This window comes from Ctenocephalides felis, unplaced genomic scaffold (assembly GCF_003426905.1).
Source record: "Ctenocephalides felis isolate EL2017-DRISC unplaced genomic scaffold, ASM342690v1 CF-g0.4_SCAFFOLD_03570, whole genome shotgun sequence".
Taxonomy (NCBI): Eukaryota; Metazoa; Arthropoda; class Insecta; order Siphonaptera; family Pulicidae; genus Ctenocephalides; species Ctenocephalides felis.
Window position 1 is genome coordinate 10,694,544 of NW_020539724.1, and position 15,059 is coordinate 10,709,602.

At 28.5% G+C, this 15,059-nt stretch overlaps 1 protein-coding gene across 1 annotated transcript; it reads left to right on the plus strand.

Moving 5' to 3' along the window:
- Nucleotides 1-12,779: 12,779 nt before the first annotated feature.
- Nucleotides 12,780-14,936, plus strand: LOC113383246 (U4/U6 small nuclear ribonucleoprotein Prp3). Its single transcript, XM_026621494.1, has one exon. It carries the CDS (start codon nucleotides 12,937-12,939, stop codon nucleotides 14,875-14,877), a length of 1,941 nt encoding a protein of 646 aa, XP_026477279.1. The 5' UTR covers nucleotides 12,780-12,936; the 3' UTR covers nucleotides 14,878-14,936.
- The last annotated feature ends 123 nt before the right edge of the window (nucleotides 14,937-15,059 follow it).

Below are 15,059 nucleotides of genomic sequence, written 5' to 3' on the forward strand. Positions count from 1 at the left end.
AATGATGTACAATGCAATGCAATATATGTCCATTTATTTATTTAGATTTAAAATGTAATTGATAGTAATCAAGTTAATATTTATAAATTCAGTTAGTAATAATTATGTTCTGGCAATTAAAATTGTATTTGAATTTTCGATAACTGTATAAATTATTGTTATTATATTATAAAAGCTTATGGTATATAATTTATATTTTCAGCTCGTTTTAAGTATAAAATTGAAATCAAATATTTATTAATGAGCTAAAATAATTTCATAAACAATTTTAACTGGAAAAAATTATATTTTCAAGCTAATTTATTCACTTTGAACAATATACTTTATATAACAATACTTCAAACTTTTTTGTTTGAATTTCGCGCTTTAAATTGTACAAGATTGGGCAGCTGTCATTGGCTAACTTTAATTACGTATTACGTCAAATGTCAAGAGATTTTTGTGAATGAACTTAATCTCGCGTTAATTAAGATTTTTTAATTAAATCCTTGATTAGTTTTAATTAAATTGTGCATCAAATTGTTTAATTAAATCTATAGATCAATCTGACATAAAAAATATATCGTGCAACGTTTGTAAAAAGTAAAAAAAATTGATATGTGGGAAGTGCGTAGGTGTATCTTGAATAGTAATAATTATCTCTTTCAGTGCTAATGTATCCTTTTTTACCCTTTTGAATCAATGATTTACCCCCATTTTGAATCAATATTATAATTAAACCTTTTACTTTCAGTGCCAATGTATCCTTTATCTATATATATGCATATAGCAATTGTATAATTTATATATGAATGTGTATACTTTTGTAGGTTATGGTGGCGCATTTCCACATATCTATTTATTCAATTTTAAGTTCACAAAAGTCTCTAATGTAAGTCGTGTTTTTTGTGTTTCGTAGAGGATTTACTCGGACAATTGTAAAATGTCGAATAGACTTGTAAAAGACAAAGTTATGTAGTGGTTCTAAAGTAGTGATTTTGTGTCGAGTACTTGAGATTTCTGGCAGATGCTCCAGAGGTGATTCATGTATTAGTTTTGTGTTCTGCTAGCTGCTGCAGAGGATTTCTAACAATGTAAGTGCAGAGCATGTTTTTTACAAAGCGAGGCAAAAAATATATTTCTGATAATATATACAGGCATTTAACGTATTATTTATTTAATATTTAGCTTAATTTTGAATTCAAACAAGAATCAAATAATTATGAAAATCTTTGATGTTCGACACAATATTGTTTGTCGTCTTCAGTGAAACTATAATTTGAATACTAATAAATAAAAAAATATTACTTATAATTTATTTCCTGAAAAGGGTTTAGTATTATTGACCGATTTTGTATTACATGCTACTTTTATGCTTGTAATAATAATATTTCTCAATAATAATATTTAATGCTAGTTTTTCATATTAAATGAAGTTAATTTAAAGGTGGTTTGAGAACTTGTTCCTTTGTTATACGATATCATTTATAAAGCAGCTTGTATATATTTTAGTGGAATATTTTTTGGCTTGTGCATTATTATTATACAGTAGAACCTCGATTATCCGGACTAATTGCTGTCGGTAGGCATCCGGATAATTGAAAATCCGGATAATCCAAATTATGAAGAATAATGTTTTGTAAAAATAACAAATACATACATAGATATCAACAAAAATCGATGTTTATTAGAAAATTAACGCTTTTTTTTCACAATTAGATTACATTATACGTATTATATTAATCATGAGGTAAGATATTCAGGTGGTACGTAAAGTATCAATGAATAAGAAAAGTTGCTTACGAATAATATAGAGCTTCTTCTAAGAGTTAATTTTTTGGTCTGTTCATTTTCCGATTTTCACTCCCCTCTTTACTATCTAACTTGCAAGTGTACGACAAAATTGAATCGGCATTCTTTTTAGTATCGCTTATAGTGGATGTACCTACACCATACCTATTAGCTAACTTACGGCCTGTTTCGCGTTTTTTAATGATTCGATAATATCTGTTTTATCTTTAAGGGATAACACCACCCTTTAAAAATGTATATATGCACGTCAGAACAGAGAATGTATTATTAATGTATATATGCACATCAGAACACACTAGTAAAATATGCAAGTTTCGAGGTTCTACTGTAGTTATATACATATATCTGCTGAAAATATTGTATATATTATAATATTTGAGTCAATATCATTTTCTTAATAAGGTATACTTTATTAATTTTTAATGCATAAAATACAATTTATCTTTTGTTTATTCAACTACAACTATTTTGGAAATAAAAGATTTTAAATTTATTTGGCAGACATATGTATGAAAAACTTGGTTCTTATTTAATTTGTTATGGGGAAAACATGTTGATTCAGTTTTTTTTATTTATTTATTCAAGTGCATTTTATACTTGTTTTAAATATATAAAAGAGAAAAGTTTCTTTTTCTCTTATGTATCAAAGACGCTGAAAGTAATTTAAATTATTACAATTCCATAATAATATTCAACCAGAGATTCTTTTGCTGTATAAATAACACTATGAACTAATTTTGTATGGAATTTAGAATTTTCATATGTATATTAAATTTTTGTTACCAAATTATTAGTTAATTAATACAGCTTTTTGTAAGCATCGATTACTTATTTGTTGAAGGGGTCCTAGAATCCATCCTTAGGTAACTCCTAAATTGATGGTATTTTGTTACAACTTACAAATATACTTTGTTACAAAAATCTCTTTTTTATCACACTTGTTCATTATTATACAGAAAAAATATTTGTATTTGTATTTAACATTTCCAATATCAAGAATCATATGTTTTCCCTGTAGCGACATTGTCTGCATGTACATTCTTATTTATGGATAACACGATTGTTGGTTTTGATCAAAATATTTTAAATAGTCAATACAACTTACCAAATTGTTAATTAAATGCAGCTTTTAAAAGTCTTTTACTGTAGTTTAATTTTAAATTTATTCAATTATATTGCTGCATAGCTAAATGATAGATTTTTATTCTTTTATTGATAAAAACAATTTTGATCAAGACATGCAATCAAAGTTTCAAAGAGTTGACTTGAATGATTAGACAAAACGTAATTATGTTAACAAGTTTATTATTCGATTCAAGTTGTAAAAATTATTTAACTCAATTTCTAAAGGATAACAATCATATTTAAACAGTTTTGAAGTTTTTAATGTTCACATTTGAATATTTTTTATTATTTCATTTTACAAGTTTTATTGAATTTCTTTTCTAGCTTTTTCCAATAATTTGTATATTATTCAAGTCAACTACGTTTGTTTTTGTCTCGATTAATTGTAAAGGTTTCACATGCTTTATCAAGTCGTATAAACGATTTTAATTTGATTAATATGATTTCATTTCATCGATTAATTAAATAATTCTCTCGAATAATTTTTTTTTTTTATAAGTCCAAATTTTTTGATTATAATTCTTTCGAATAATTTTTTTTTTAAGTCCTTTCAGATATTTTTTTTTTCTAAGTCCAAATTTTCTGATTTTAATTTTTTCGAATAATTTTTATTTTCTAAGTTCTTTCAGATAATTTTTTTTTCTAAGTCCAAATTTTCTGAAACCTTTTCAATTAAGACAGACGAGTTATTTATGCATGCTGTATTATCCCAAAGCCAACATTCGAATGAATGAGGCTCACATTGAATATTTCACAACGAGAAAATTTTATTGGGACAAAGTTAAAAATTTTAACTAAGTCCCAGTAATTTTTTCTCGTTGTGAAAATTTCAACGTTGACCTCATTTCATTCGAGTGTTGGCTTTGGGAATTGGTGTGAGGGAACACTAAAAAACATAAAAAAGTTTCAGCATTGAACAGAAAAGAGAAAAATTCATCTGGGACTTAGGGGGTTTTTTTAGGTTCCTCCACCTCCCCTTCCCCTCCTCCTTCCCCTTCTTTTCCCATTTTTTTCCTTTTTTTTTCATTTTTTTCCATTTTTTTCCATTTTTTTTCATTTTTTTTCATGTTGTGGTTTTTCGGTAGATTTTTGGATCCGGCATGCATCTTCCGCAATGTGTCTCCCTGCGTGTAACCTCTCGCATCATGGACCTCAGGTTGACCATCACCTCGTGTGTTCGTTTCAGGATCCACTGCGCCTGCCAACAGCCATTTACCAGCACTGCTCCATTTTTTCTGCTTCCGAGTTGGTCGTCGTCGCCTTCAGCTGGACTCGATCCGCCTCACCTTGTGCCTGCCTCCAGAGCGATTTCACCGAGTATGCGGTCACTTAAACCGCTCGGCTATTTAAGTTATTGATGATAAAAGTTATTTTTATTCTCATATTGTATTAATATTGATTTTTAATAAAGAATATGTATCATACACATCTCTCTTATTCATCATCTGCCTCTACCCCTCTCTTTCCCCAGTGCTTCCTCTTTTTTTTTTTTTCTCTATGTATCTCTCTTACAGTCAAGTGCGAAACTTGAGTTTTTGGTTTTTCAGAAATTTACTAAGTGTCAAGGTCGAAATGCGACACCTGAATTTAATATTTTGAACTAATATTTGATATTTATGAAAAACTATACATTCGAATTTTCAAGCATCTTAGGGATTTGAACCGAGAAACAATGAGCAACCGTAGTGGCAACTTAACGATCTCGGCCAATTGGTTATAAAGAACCCTCCTCTATTTGCAAAAATATAAAGTCTTATTTTGATAATGAAAGATATAAGCTTCCTAAAAAAGTTGTGAGCCAATTGTGTGAATGGCCGAGGTCGTAAAGTTACGGTCGGTTCAAGCCAGAATAACAATTCGAGGTTCGCTAGTTCGAACCCCATTTATCTGAAAAAAATTTAAAGTCAATTTTTCTAACTATGTAAATAAGTAAGACATATAGATAAATAATTATATTTATTGAGTGTCAGTATTACAAAAATCGACAATATATATATATATATATATATATATATATATATATATATATATATATATATATATAATATAATATAAGAAATAATAGAAAGAGGATAATTTTTAACAAATTCGTATTTACGCCTGGTTAGCAGTAAACCAAACATACTTTGGTGTAATTTAAATTTTTTTTAAATGTTATTGAAAAAACCGGTTTTTCAGGGGCAGCCAAAATTGGCCAAAATCGTGACTTTCAAATGCAATTTTAAGGCCCTTAATGAATGAAATTAATAATTTTAATGAATGCATTGTGTAGACTAAAGTACAATCTTTATACAAAACCAAAAAATTACAAATTTATCGTCGTCTTCATAGTTAAAATCAGCTTCAAAGTTGGCCATTTTTCAAACTTCAAATTGGTAACAAATGCAGAAGAATTTTTTTTTCCAAAAACTGATTTCATATTCGGTATCAGCGCCTCGAAAACTATCAGAATCGGTCAAACCATTTTGAAAATCGCGAAAAAAAATTTTCATTTCATTAGTAAAATTTTGATTTTGCAACCAAAAATTTCGATTTTTCAGGGGGTGTATGTGGGTTTATCCAAAAACGGATAATATTTTCAAAATCAGCGTCCCAAAATCAATCAAAACCAATCAAAACATTTTGAAAATCGCGAAACAAAGTCGTTTTTTTTTAAAAAAAACTCGATTTTCCAACTAAAGATTTCGATTTTTCGCGAGGTGTATGTAGATTTATCCAAAAACGGATAGAATTTTTGAAATCAGCGTCCCAAAATCTTTTGGAATCAGTCAAAACATTTCCAAAATTGCGAAAACAAATCTATTTTTTTTGCTAAAATTACAATGTTGCAACCAAAGTTTTCGTTGTTTGGTTGATGATACACGCCCTGAAAGCTCATCAAACAGGATAATTTTGTCCTTTCCATCAAAAAGACTTTGTCCAATTAGTTGTTGATTATATTTTCCCTCTATTATAGGAGAGACCCAGGTTGTAAGGCATTTTCTTTGTCCAATTATAAGGCATTCTTATAAGTCATAAGCACCTGTAATAAGAATGAATTTGCAGAATACATCATTTATTATGATCGAATAATTTAGTATCATTTTCAAATTGAGTAAAATGTGTTTTAAAAAAAGCATGAATAACAGTCTATGTTTGTAATATGGTTTAGTAATTATAAATCTAAATTTTATCTATTTTTTACCAATATGGATAAATTGAAATGACTAGAACACAATTTTCAAGTTGTTTGATAAAATGTACACAGACACAAATTCGCGCTTCAGTTGAAAATTATACGAAATTTTAGTATCCAAATATATATACTAGTTTGCACTAAATTTTAGTAAGTTTTTAGTAAGTAATTTTAGTAATTTTAGTAATCTTTATACCAAACCAAAAAGATACAAATTTATCATCGTCTTCATAGTTAAAATCAGCTTCAAAGTTGACAATTTTTCAAACTTCAAGTTGGTCGTAGAGGTAGAAGGAATTTTTGTTTTCAAAAACTGATTTCATATTCGGAATCAGCGACTCGAAAACTATCAGAATAGATCAAAACATTTGAAAAATCGCGAAAAAAAATGTTCATTTCATTAGTAAAATTTTGATTTTGCAAACAAAGATTTCGATTTTTTGCAGGGGTATTTAGATTTATCTAAAAATGGATTACATTTACATTTGATTACAGCGTCTCAAAATCTATTAAAACCAATCAAAATATTTTGAAAATCGCGAAAAACAACTCGATTTTTGTAAAAAAAAATCGATTTTGCAACCAAAGACTTTGATTTTTTGCTAAGTGTATGTGGATTTATCTAAAAACGGATAGGATTTTTAAAATCAGCATCCAAAAATCTTTTGAAATCAGTCAAAACATTTCGAGAATTTGATATTTGATATTTTATTCATGCATCGGAGTTTATCCAAAAAACGGACAGCATTTTCGAAATCAACGCTCTAAAATTTATCGGAACCAGTTTAAACGTTCTAAAAAATGCGAAACAAACTCGATTTTTTTTGCAAAAAATTCGACGTTGCAACCAAAGATTTCGGTTTTTCGCAGAGTGTATGTGGATTTATCCAAAAACGGATAGGACTTTTAAAATCAGAGTCTCAAAATCTTTTGAAATCAGCCAAAACATTTCGAAAACTGCGAAAACAAATCCATTTTTTATGCTAAAATTACGATGTTGCAACCAAAGATTTCGTTGTTTTGCAGTGTTACATGCCCTGAAAGCTCATCAAACAGGATAATTTCGTCCTTCTCATCAAAAAGACTTTGTCCAATTAGTTGTTGATTATATTTTTCCTCTATTATAGGGGAGACCCAGGATTTATGGTTCTTTAAGGAATTGTAAGGCATTCTTTTCATGCTTTTTTTAAAACTCATTTTACTCAATTTGAATATAATAAATATCAAGTTCAAATCATGGACTATATCTATCCACGGATTTTTTAACAAAGTTTTTGCCCCTTTATATTTATGAAATATTCAAAGATATCACGCGGGTTTTTTATACTTTTTTAAACACATTTCACTTAATTTGAATATAATACATATCAAGTTAAAACCATGGACTGCTATTCACGGTTTTCTTAAAACATATTTTACTCAATTTGAGTATAATAAATATCAAGTTAAAACCATGCACTGCTATTCACGGTTTTTTTTAAAACATATTTTACTCAATTTGAATATAATAAATATCAAGTTAAAACCATGCACTGCTATTCACGTTTTTTTTTAAACATATTTTACTCAATTTGAATATAATAAATATCAAGTTAAAACCATGAACTGCATGTTGCAACCCAAGACTACGAGTTTGCGAAGAGGTATGTGCATTTATCCAAAAACAGATAGCATTTTTAAACTCAACGCCCCCAAAATATATACAAATCAGTTAAAACATTCAAAAAATTGCGAAAAAAAACTTGATTTTTTTGAAAACAATTCGATGTTACAACCAAAGATTTTGATTTTTTGCAGAAGTATGTGAATTTATCTAAAAACGGATAGCATTTTGAAAACAGCGTCCCAAAATCTGATAAATTCAATCAAAACATTTTAAAAATCACGAAAAAAGTTGGTAGTAGGGGAGTGAATTTTTCCAAAAACTGATTTTATATTCGAAATGAACGCCTCAAAATCTATCAGAATCAGTCAAATCATTTTGAAAATGCGAAAAAAAAGTTAATTTCATTAGTAAAATTTCGATGTTGCAACCAAAGATTTAGTTGTTTTGCAGTGATACAACAACCCTGAAAGCTCATCACTCGTGATAATTTTGTTCTTTCATTAAAGAGTCCAATGAGTTCCGGATTATATTTAAAAAAAAACGTGAACAGCAAACCATGAAAATAAACCATAGCTATATCTTTGGATAAACTCTGGATATATCTTTGAAAATTTGAAAAAATTAAACCGGCAAAAATTTGCAAAATAAACCATGGATATATCTTCGAATATTTTTTTTCTCAATGAAAACCATTCATAAACTCATTTCTTCGTATAAAGGACACGCACTGATTTCAGCCCTCCAAATAATCCGAAAAAAAAGATTATTAATCGTAATATGCATGTCGCATTCATACGAACTACAAAAATATTTAAAAAAATCACAATATATCTATAAAAAGAAATTTCTCAATTTTTTGATATTCTCGATTTTTTTTTAAATAGTAAAAATCTAAATTTAGGGAAGAGCGAAGTTTATTCTCTATAAAGAGACAAGTGTAATTGAAAATAAGAGCATAACTGTTTTGTTCTTTAATGATTACTATTTAGGGTATACCAAAATAAAGGATATAAGTGAAAAGCTTTACTTTGTTATGGATCCAAAAAGATTGATCAAATAGAATTTTTCAATGAACTTTCTAAAGTCTAAACGAATTAAAACCACAATTATATGCACGTCACCGTAATAAACCGTAGTATTATTATAAAATAAAAATTATTTAATTTTGAAAGCATACACTATCAATTCGAAATAATATGTTGTCATTTTCAATAAGTTTAACTATAGATGTTAATACAAATTAGTGAATTAATTAATATCTCAAGCCAACTACATAATAATATGAGAGTATATAAGAGTGTTTGTAAATATAATAGTACGAGAATGAGTAATAGCATTTTTGTACATAATAGTACGAGAGTATATAACAGTGTTTGTAAATATAATATAGTACGAGAATGAGTAATAGTATTTGCGTACATAATAGTACGAGAGTATACAACAGTGTTTGTAAATATAATATAGTACGTGAATGAGTAATAGTATTTGCGTACATAATAGTACGAGAGTATATAACAGTGTTTGTAAATATAATATAGTACGTGAATGAGTAATAGTATTTGCGTACATAATAGTACGAGAGTATACAACAGTGTTTGTAAATATAATATAGTACGTGAATGAGTAATAGTATTTGCGTACATAATAGTACGAGAGTATATAACAGTGTTTGTAAATATAATATAGTACGTGAATGAGTAATAGTATTTGCGTACATAATAGTACGAGAGTATATAACAGTGTTTGTAAATATAATATAGTACGTGAATGAGTAATAGTATTTGCGTACATAATAGTACGAGAGTATACAACAGTGTTTGTAAATATAATATAGTACGTGAATGAGTAATAGTATTTGCGTACATCATAGTACGAGAGTATATAACAGTGTTTGTAAATATAATATAGTACGTGAATGAGTAATAGTATTTGCGTACATAATAGTACGAGAGTATACAACAGTGTTTGTAAATATAATATAGTACGTGAATGAGTAATAGTATTTGCGTACATAATAGTACGAGAGTATATAACAGTGTTTGTAAATATAATATAGTACGTGAATGAGTAATAGTATTTGCGTACATCATAGTACGAGAGTATGTGTTTGTAAATATAATATAGTACGTGAATGAGTAATAGTATTTGCGTACATAATAGTACGAGAGTATATAACAGTGTTTGTAAATATAATATAGTACGTGAATGAGTAATAGTATTTGCGTACATAATAGTACGAGAGTATACAACAGTGTTTGTAAATATAATATAGTACGTGAATGAGTAATAGTATTTGCGTACATAATAGTACGAGAGTATATAACAGTGTTTGTAAATATAATATAGTACGTGAATGAGTAATAGTATTTGCGTACATAATAGTACGAGAGTATATAACAGTGTTTGTAAATATAATATAGTACGTGAATGAGTAATAGTATTTGCGTACATAATAGTACGAGAGTATATAACAGTGTTTGTAAATATAATATAGTACGTGAATGAGTAATAGTATTTGCGTACATAATAGTACGAGAGTATATAACAGTGTTTGTAAATATAATATAGTACGTGAATGAGTAATAGTATTTGTGTACATAATACTACGAGAGTATATAACAGTGTTTGTAAATATAATATAGTACGTGAATGAGTAATAGTATTTGCGTGCATAATAGTACGAGAGTATATAACAGTGTTGGTAAATATAATATAGTACGTCAATGAGTGATAGTATTTGCGTCCATAATAGTACGAGAGTATATAACAGTGTTTGTAAATATAATATAGTACGTGAATGAGTAATAGTATTTGTGCACATAATAGTACGAGAGTATACAACAGTGTTTGTAAATATAATATAGTACTTGAATGAGTAATAGTATTTGTGCACATAATAGTACGAGAGTATATAACAGTGTTTGTAAATATAATATAGTACGTCAATGAGTAATAGTAATTGTGTACATAATAGTATGAGAGTATATAACAGTGTTTGTAAATATAATATAGTACGTGAATGAGTAATAGTATTTGCGTACATAATAGTACGAGAGTATATAACAGTGTTTGTAAATATAATATAGTACGTCAATGAGTAATAGTATTTGTGTACATAATAGTACGAGAGTATATAACAGTGTTTGTAAATATAATATAGTACGTCAATGAGTAATAGTATTTGTGTACATAATAGTACGAGAGTATATAACAGTGTTTGTAAATATAATATACGTGAGTAATAGTTAAAAGTATTTGCGTACATAATAGAACGAGAGTATATAGTACAGTATTTGTAAATAGTACGAGAGTAATAGTAACATGTGTACAATGTAGTAATATAATAGTTTGTAAATATAATAGTACGAGAATGAGTAATAGTATTAAAAGTCCATTTGTTCATTTGTTTAATATGTGTTGAGGAAAAAAATTGTACTTTACAAACCCTACACATTTAAATTTTGTATAGCAATCTATTTTGAAACAGGAAATATAGGCTTGAAATAGACCATAACATTCACTATATTTCTCAATCCAAACATTTGTCATTACCTGCATTTTATTATATGAACTCCTTTTTCTATAAAAATGTAAATGTACAACTAAATAAATATTGAAAATATAGTATAAATACAAATTATACTGATTGCAGAAGTATGATCCACGAAAGGTTTTGGAATGATTGAAATTAACCACTCTGGTATGTTGATGAATTTTTGGATTCTCATTGAACTGATTTTAAGAATGTTTATTGCAATCATGTACAATGTATATTCCTGTTATATGGACACTTAGTAGTTAAGAAACATTTTAAGTTTACTCTATAATAAGCGATTATATTTCACAATTATAAATTAAATTGAGTAAAATAGTTCCTAAAATGTGGGCGCCATCTTTAGCCCTTTACTGTTGTAGTCTAAGCCTTAACAGTTAGAAAACATTTCAAGTTTACTTACCAACAAAGCGTTTATTTTCGATAATCATAAACAGAATTGTGTAAACAAGTAATTCCTGAAGTGTAGAGGTCTTCTTAAAATAACAAAACAATATTGCACTTAACTATATTCGAAACGGAATCACATAAACGTCATGACACAATATTTAACGTTTTATTAAAACATTAATTAATTAATTAAGTGTCCAGGGATCGTTAAGAGTTTGTAAACGAATAATGTGCTTTATGCACAAATATTTAACTTTTTTTTCTTTAGTTTCATTTAATTCAATAAATTACTGGAATAATTTGTATGTTTGTAAAAATTTTAAGTAACAACTTGACTGCCTGTTAATACCGACTTTGACAGTCATGTTCACCAACTCTAGACTATGATCAACAACTTAATGAGTGATACCAACTTAATTTTAAACATAGTGTCTATGACAGGGCTTCTTAAACTATGGGTCGAGTAGGAAAATTCTGGGGTCGCGAGATATTTTAATATCAAAAATTTATATGTAATTATATATCATGTCTATATATTTTTATAAGTTTCATGATGTGCTTATGTATATGCATAGGTAAAAGAAGAGTATATTGTGTATTGTTACCTAATAAACTAAGTTGTGGCATCGTGCCTTAATATGGTTCTTAATTTTTTCCATATTTTCATAAACTGGCGTTATAAATAATGCAAAATTAGAAATAATTAAAACACACATCTTGAACAATAACAAATATCAGCTTCTTTTTTCTATGTATTCTTGTTTCATTCAAGTTCTTGTTTTTTTACCTATGTGCTTATTTATGTGTGTTATTTTTATTAAGCTTCTTTTATCTATGTTTTTCCTTTATTTAAATTTTCCCTCTTTTAACTATAAGCTTATTTATATTAAGCTTATTTATTTATGTGTAGAAAAAGTTTTAATATTTATATTGTCTAGTCTAGGATATAAGCTATCCATCATTGCTATATTGTCTATGCTTACCATTTCCAAGATGTCCGACTTGGCTAGTTGACGCTGTCAAAAGTCATATTATTACTGAACCTCGACAATATTGAAACTTTTCAAAAGCGTCGATTATTCGATTCAATTTAACAATATATTGGTGATAAAATTAAGTGAAAAATATTGCGTAATATAACGTTTATGTGTGGCATAACTAACAAACGAATGTAAAAATCCTGTTTCGTTTAGGTTATATTAACCAAACATTATTTTTATAATTAAATTCATCTAATTTTGTATTGTTATGTTTTGAAATTAAAGTAATATTCAGATTCGAAAAGAAGTATTGGCCATGGCTTCTCAGTTATCACGTAGAGATGTTGAGGATATGAAGTCCTCTATTGATAAAACTATACACAAAGTTGTAGGAAGTTCAGATTCCTTGATTTATAATACCGTAGAAAAATGTTTATTGAATGGTTATGATAGAAGAAAAATAGTAGATAAGTTGACTTCTGTAATAGACAGCAAGAAAGCTAGCAGATTGGCTGATAAACTACAAGATCTTTTGGATGATTTAAGGCATAGCCAAAAGTCTAAAAAAAGATCCCACGATGCTGATTCTAGAGATAGAGATTCCAAAAAACTTCGCAAAGAAGAAAATGATAAAACCGATACCGACAAGAAAAAGGAAAATAGTGCTGATAAACCACCTGAAGAATTATCACCAATGAAAATCAAAGAAATGATGAAAACAGCCCAGCGTGAAATTGAGGAACGCAAAAAGTCTTTACTAGAATTAAGAAATAAAACTCAACCTAAAGTGCCAATGAAGTTGCCTCCTCCTCAATTAGTTAAACCTACAATGCTCGGGCCTCAAGTGGGCTTGTTGAAAAGAGAAGATGCTGAAAAAGCAAGAAAAATTGCTCAACTACAAGCTCAAATTCAATCAAAATTAGCTAGTGGGATAATAATGCAAGGATTGATATCACAGCCACCTCCTATTGATAAGCCTAAACCTTTAATTTTGGATGATAAAGGTAATACTATTGATGTAACTGGAAAAGCTATTCAGTTAACACATGTTGCGCCAACACTAAAAGCTAATATTAGAGCTAAAAAGCGTGAGGAATTTAAAACTCAATTAAACGACAAAACTGGTGATGATTTATCTGAGAACAGTTTCTTTGATAGTAGAATTGGTGCTAAACCTTCCGTAAGGAATAAACGAGCTCTGAAATTTAATGAACCTGGTAAATTTCAACAAATTGCTGATAGAATACGAATGAAGGCGCAATTAGAAAAATTACAAAATGAAATTTCTCAAATAGCTAGGAAAACTGGTATTTCGTCCGCCACAAAATTAGCATTAATAGCTCCAAAAAGTGAATTGCAAACTGATGACATACCTCATATAGAATGGTGGGATTCAGTAATTGCAAAAGATGATTTGAATACGATGGATGGTGATAATATAGCTATCAGGCAGTTTTCAATAACTAATTTAGTAGAACATCCAACACAAATGAGACCTCCAACAGAAACCAATAAACCAGTTTACATGCCTGTTTTCTTGACTAAGAAGGAAAGGAAAAAACTTCGAAGGCAAAATCGACGTGAGGCTTGGAAAGAAGAACAAGAAAAAATTCGTTTGGGCCTAGAAGCACCACCAGAACCTAAATTAAGAATTTCGAATCTCATGCGAATCTTGGGAACAGAAGCTGTTCAAGATCCAACTAAAATTGAAGCTCACGTTAGAGATCAAATGGCCAAAAGACAGAAGGCACATGAACAAGCAAATGCTGCAAGGAGGCTAACAGACACTCAGAGACGCGAGAAAAAAATAAAAAAATTGAAAGAAGATACTTCTGGTGGAGTACATGTTGCTGTTTATAGAGTTAGAGATTTGCATGAAAATGCTAGTAAGAAATTCAAAGTAGAAACAAATGCCAAACAATTGTATATGACCGGATGCGTTTTATTATTCAAAGATTGTTGTGTAATTGTTGTGGAAGGTGGAGTCAAACAGCAGAAGAAATATAAAAGACTTATGATGAATCGCATAAAATGGGAAGAAGACTTGGTAAAGGACAATGATGGAAATGAAGTACCTAACACCTGTCATTTAGTATGGGAAGGTACCACTAAGTACCGGAATTTTGGTGAAATTAAATTTAAAGTTTGTCCAATGGAAAAAATGGCCAGGGAGTTCTTCCAGAAACATAAAGTAGAACATTACTGGGATTTAGCTTACAGTGGTGCTGTTTTGGAACAGGCTGAGGAAGAAATTTAAGAAATGAATAATGTTATTTGTAAAACATGTATATAATTAAGCAATTTTAATATTAGATAGCAAGAAATGTCTTATTTGAAAATAAAGCATTATTTTCATAAACTTGTTTCATTATATTTTAGAAAATAGAAAATTACGAGAATATGTACCAAGGAAAGCATCCATAAAGAATGAAGAAATGA

Coding starts and splice junctions, on each gene's coding strand:
- LOC113383246 (XM_026621494.1), top strand. CDS start 12,937: ATGGCTTCTCAGTTATCACGTAGAGATGTTGAGGATATGAAGTCCTCT.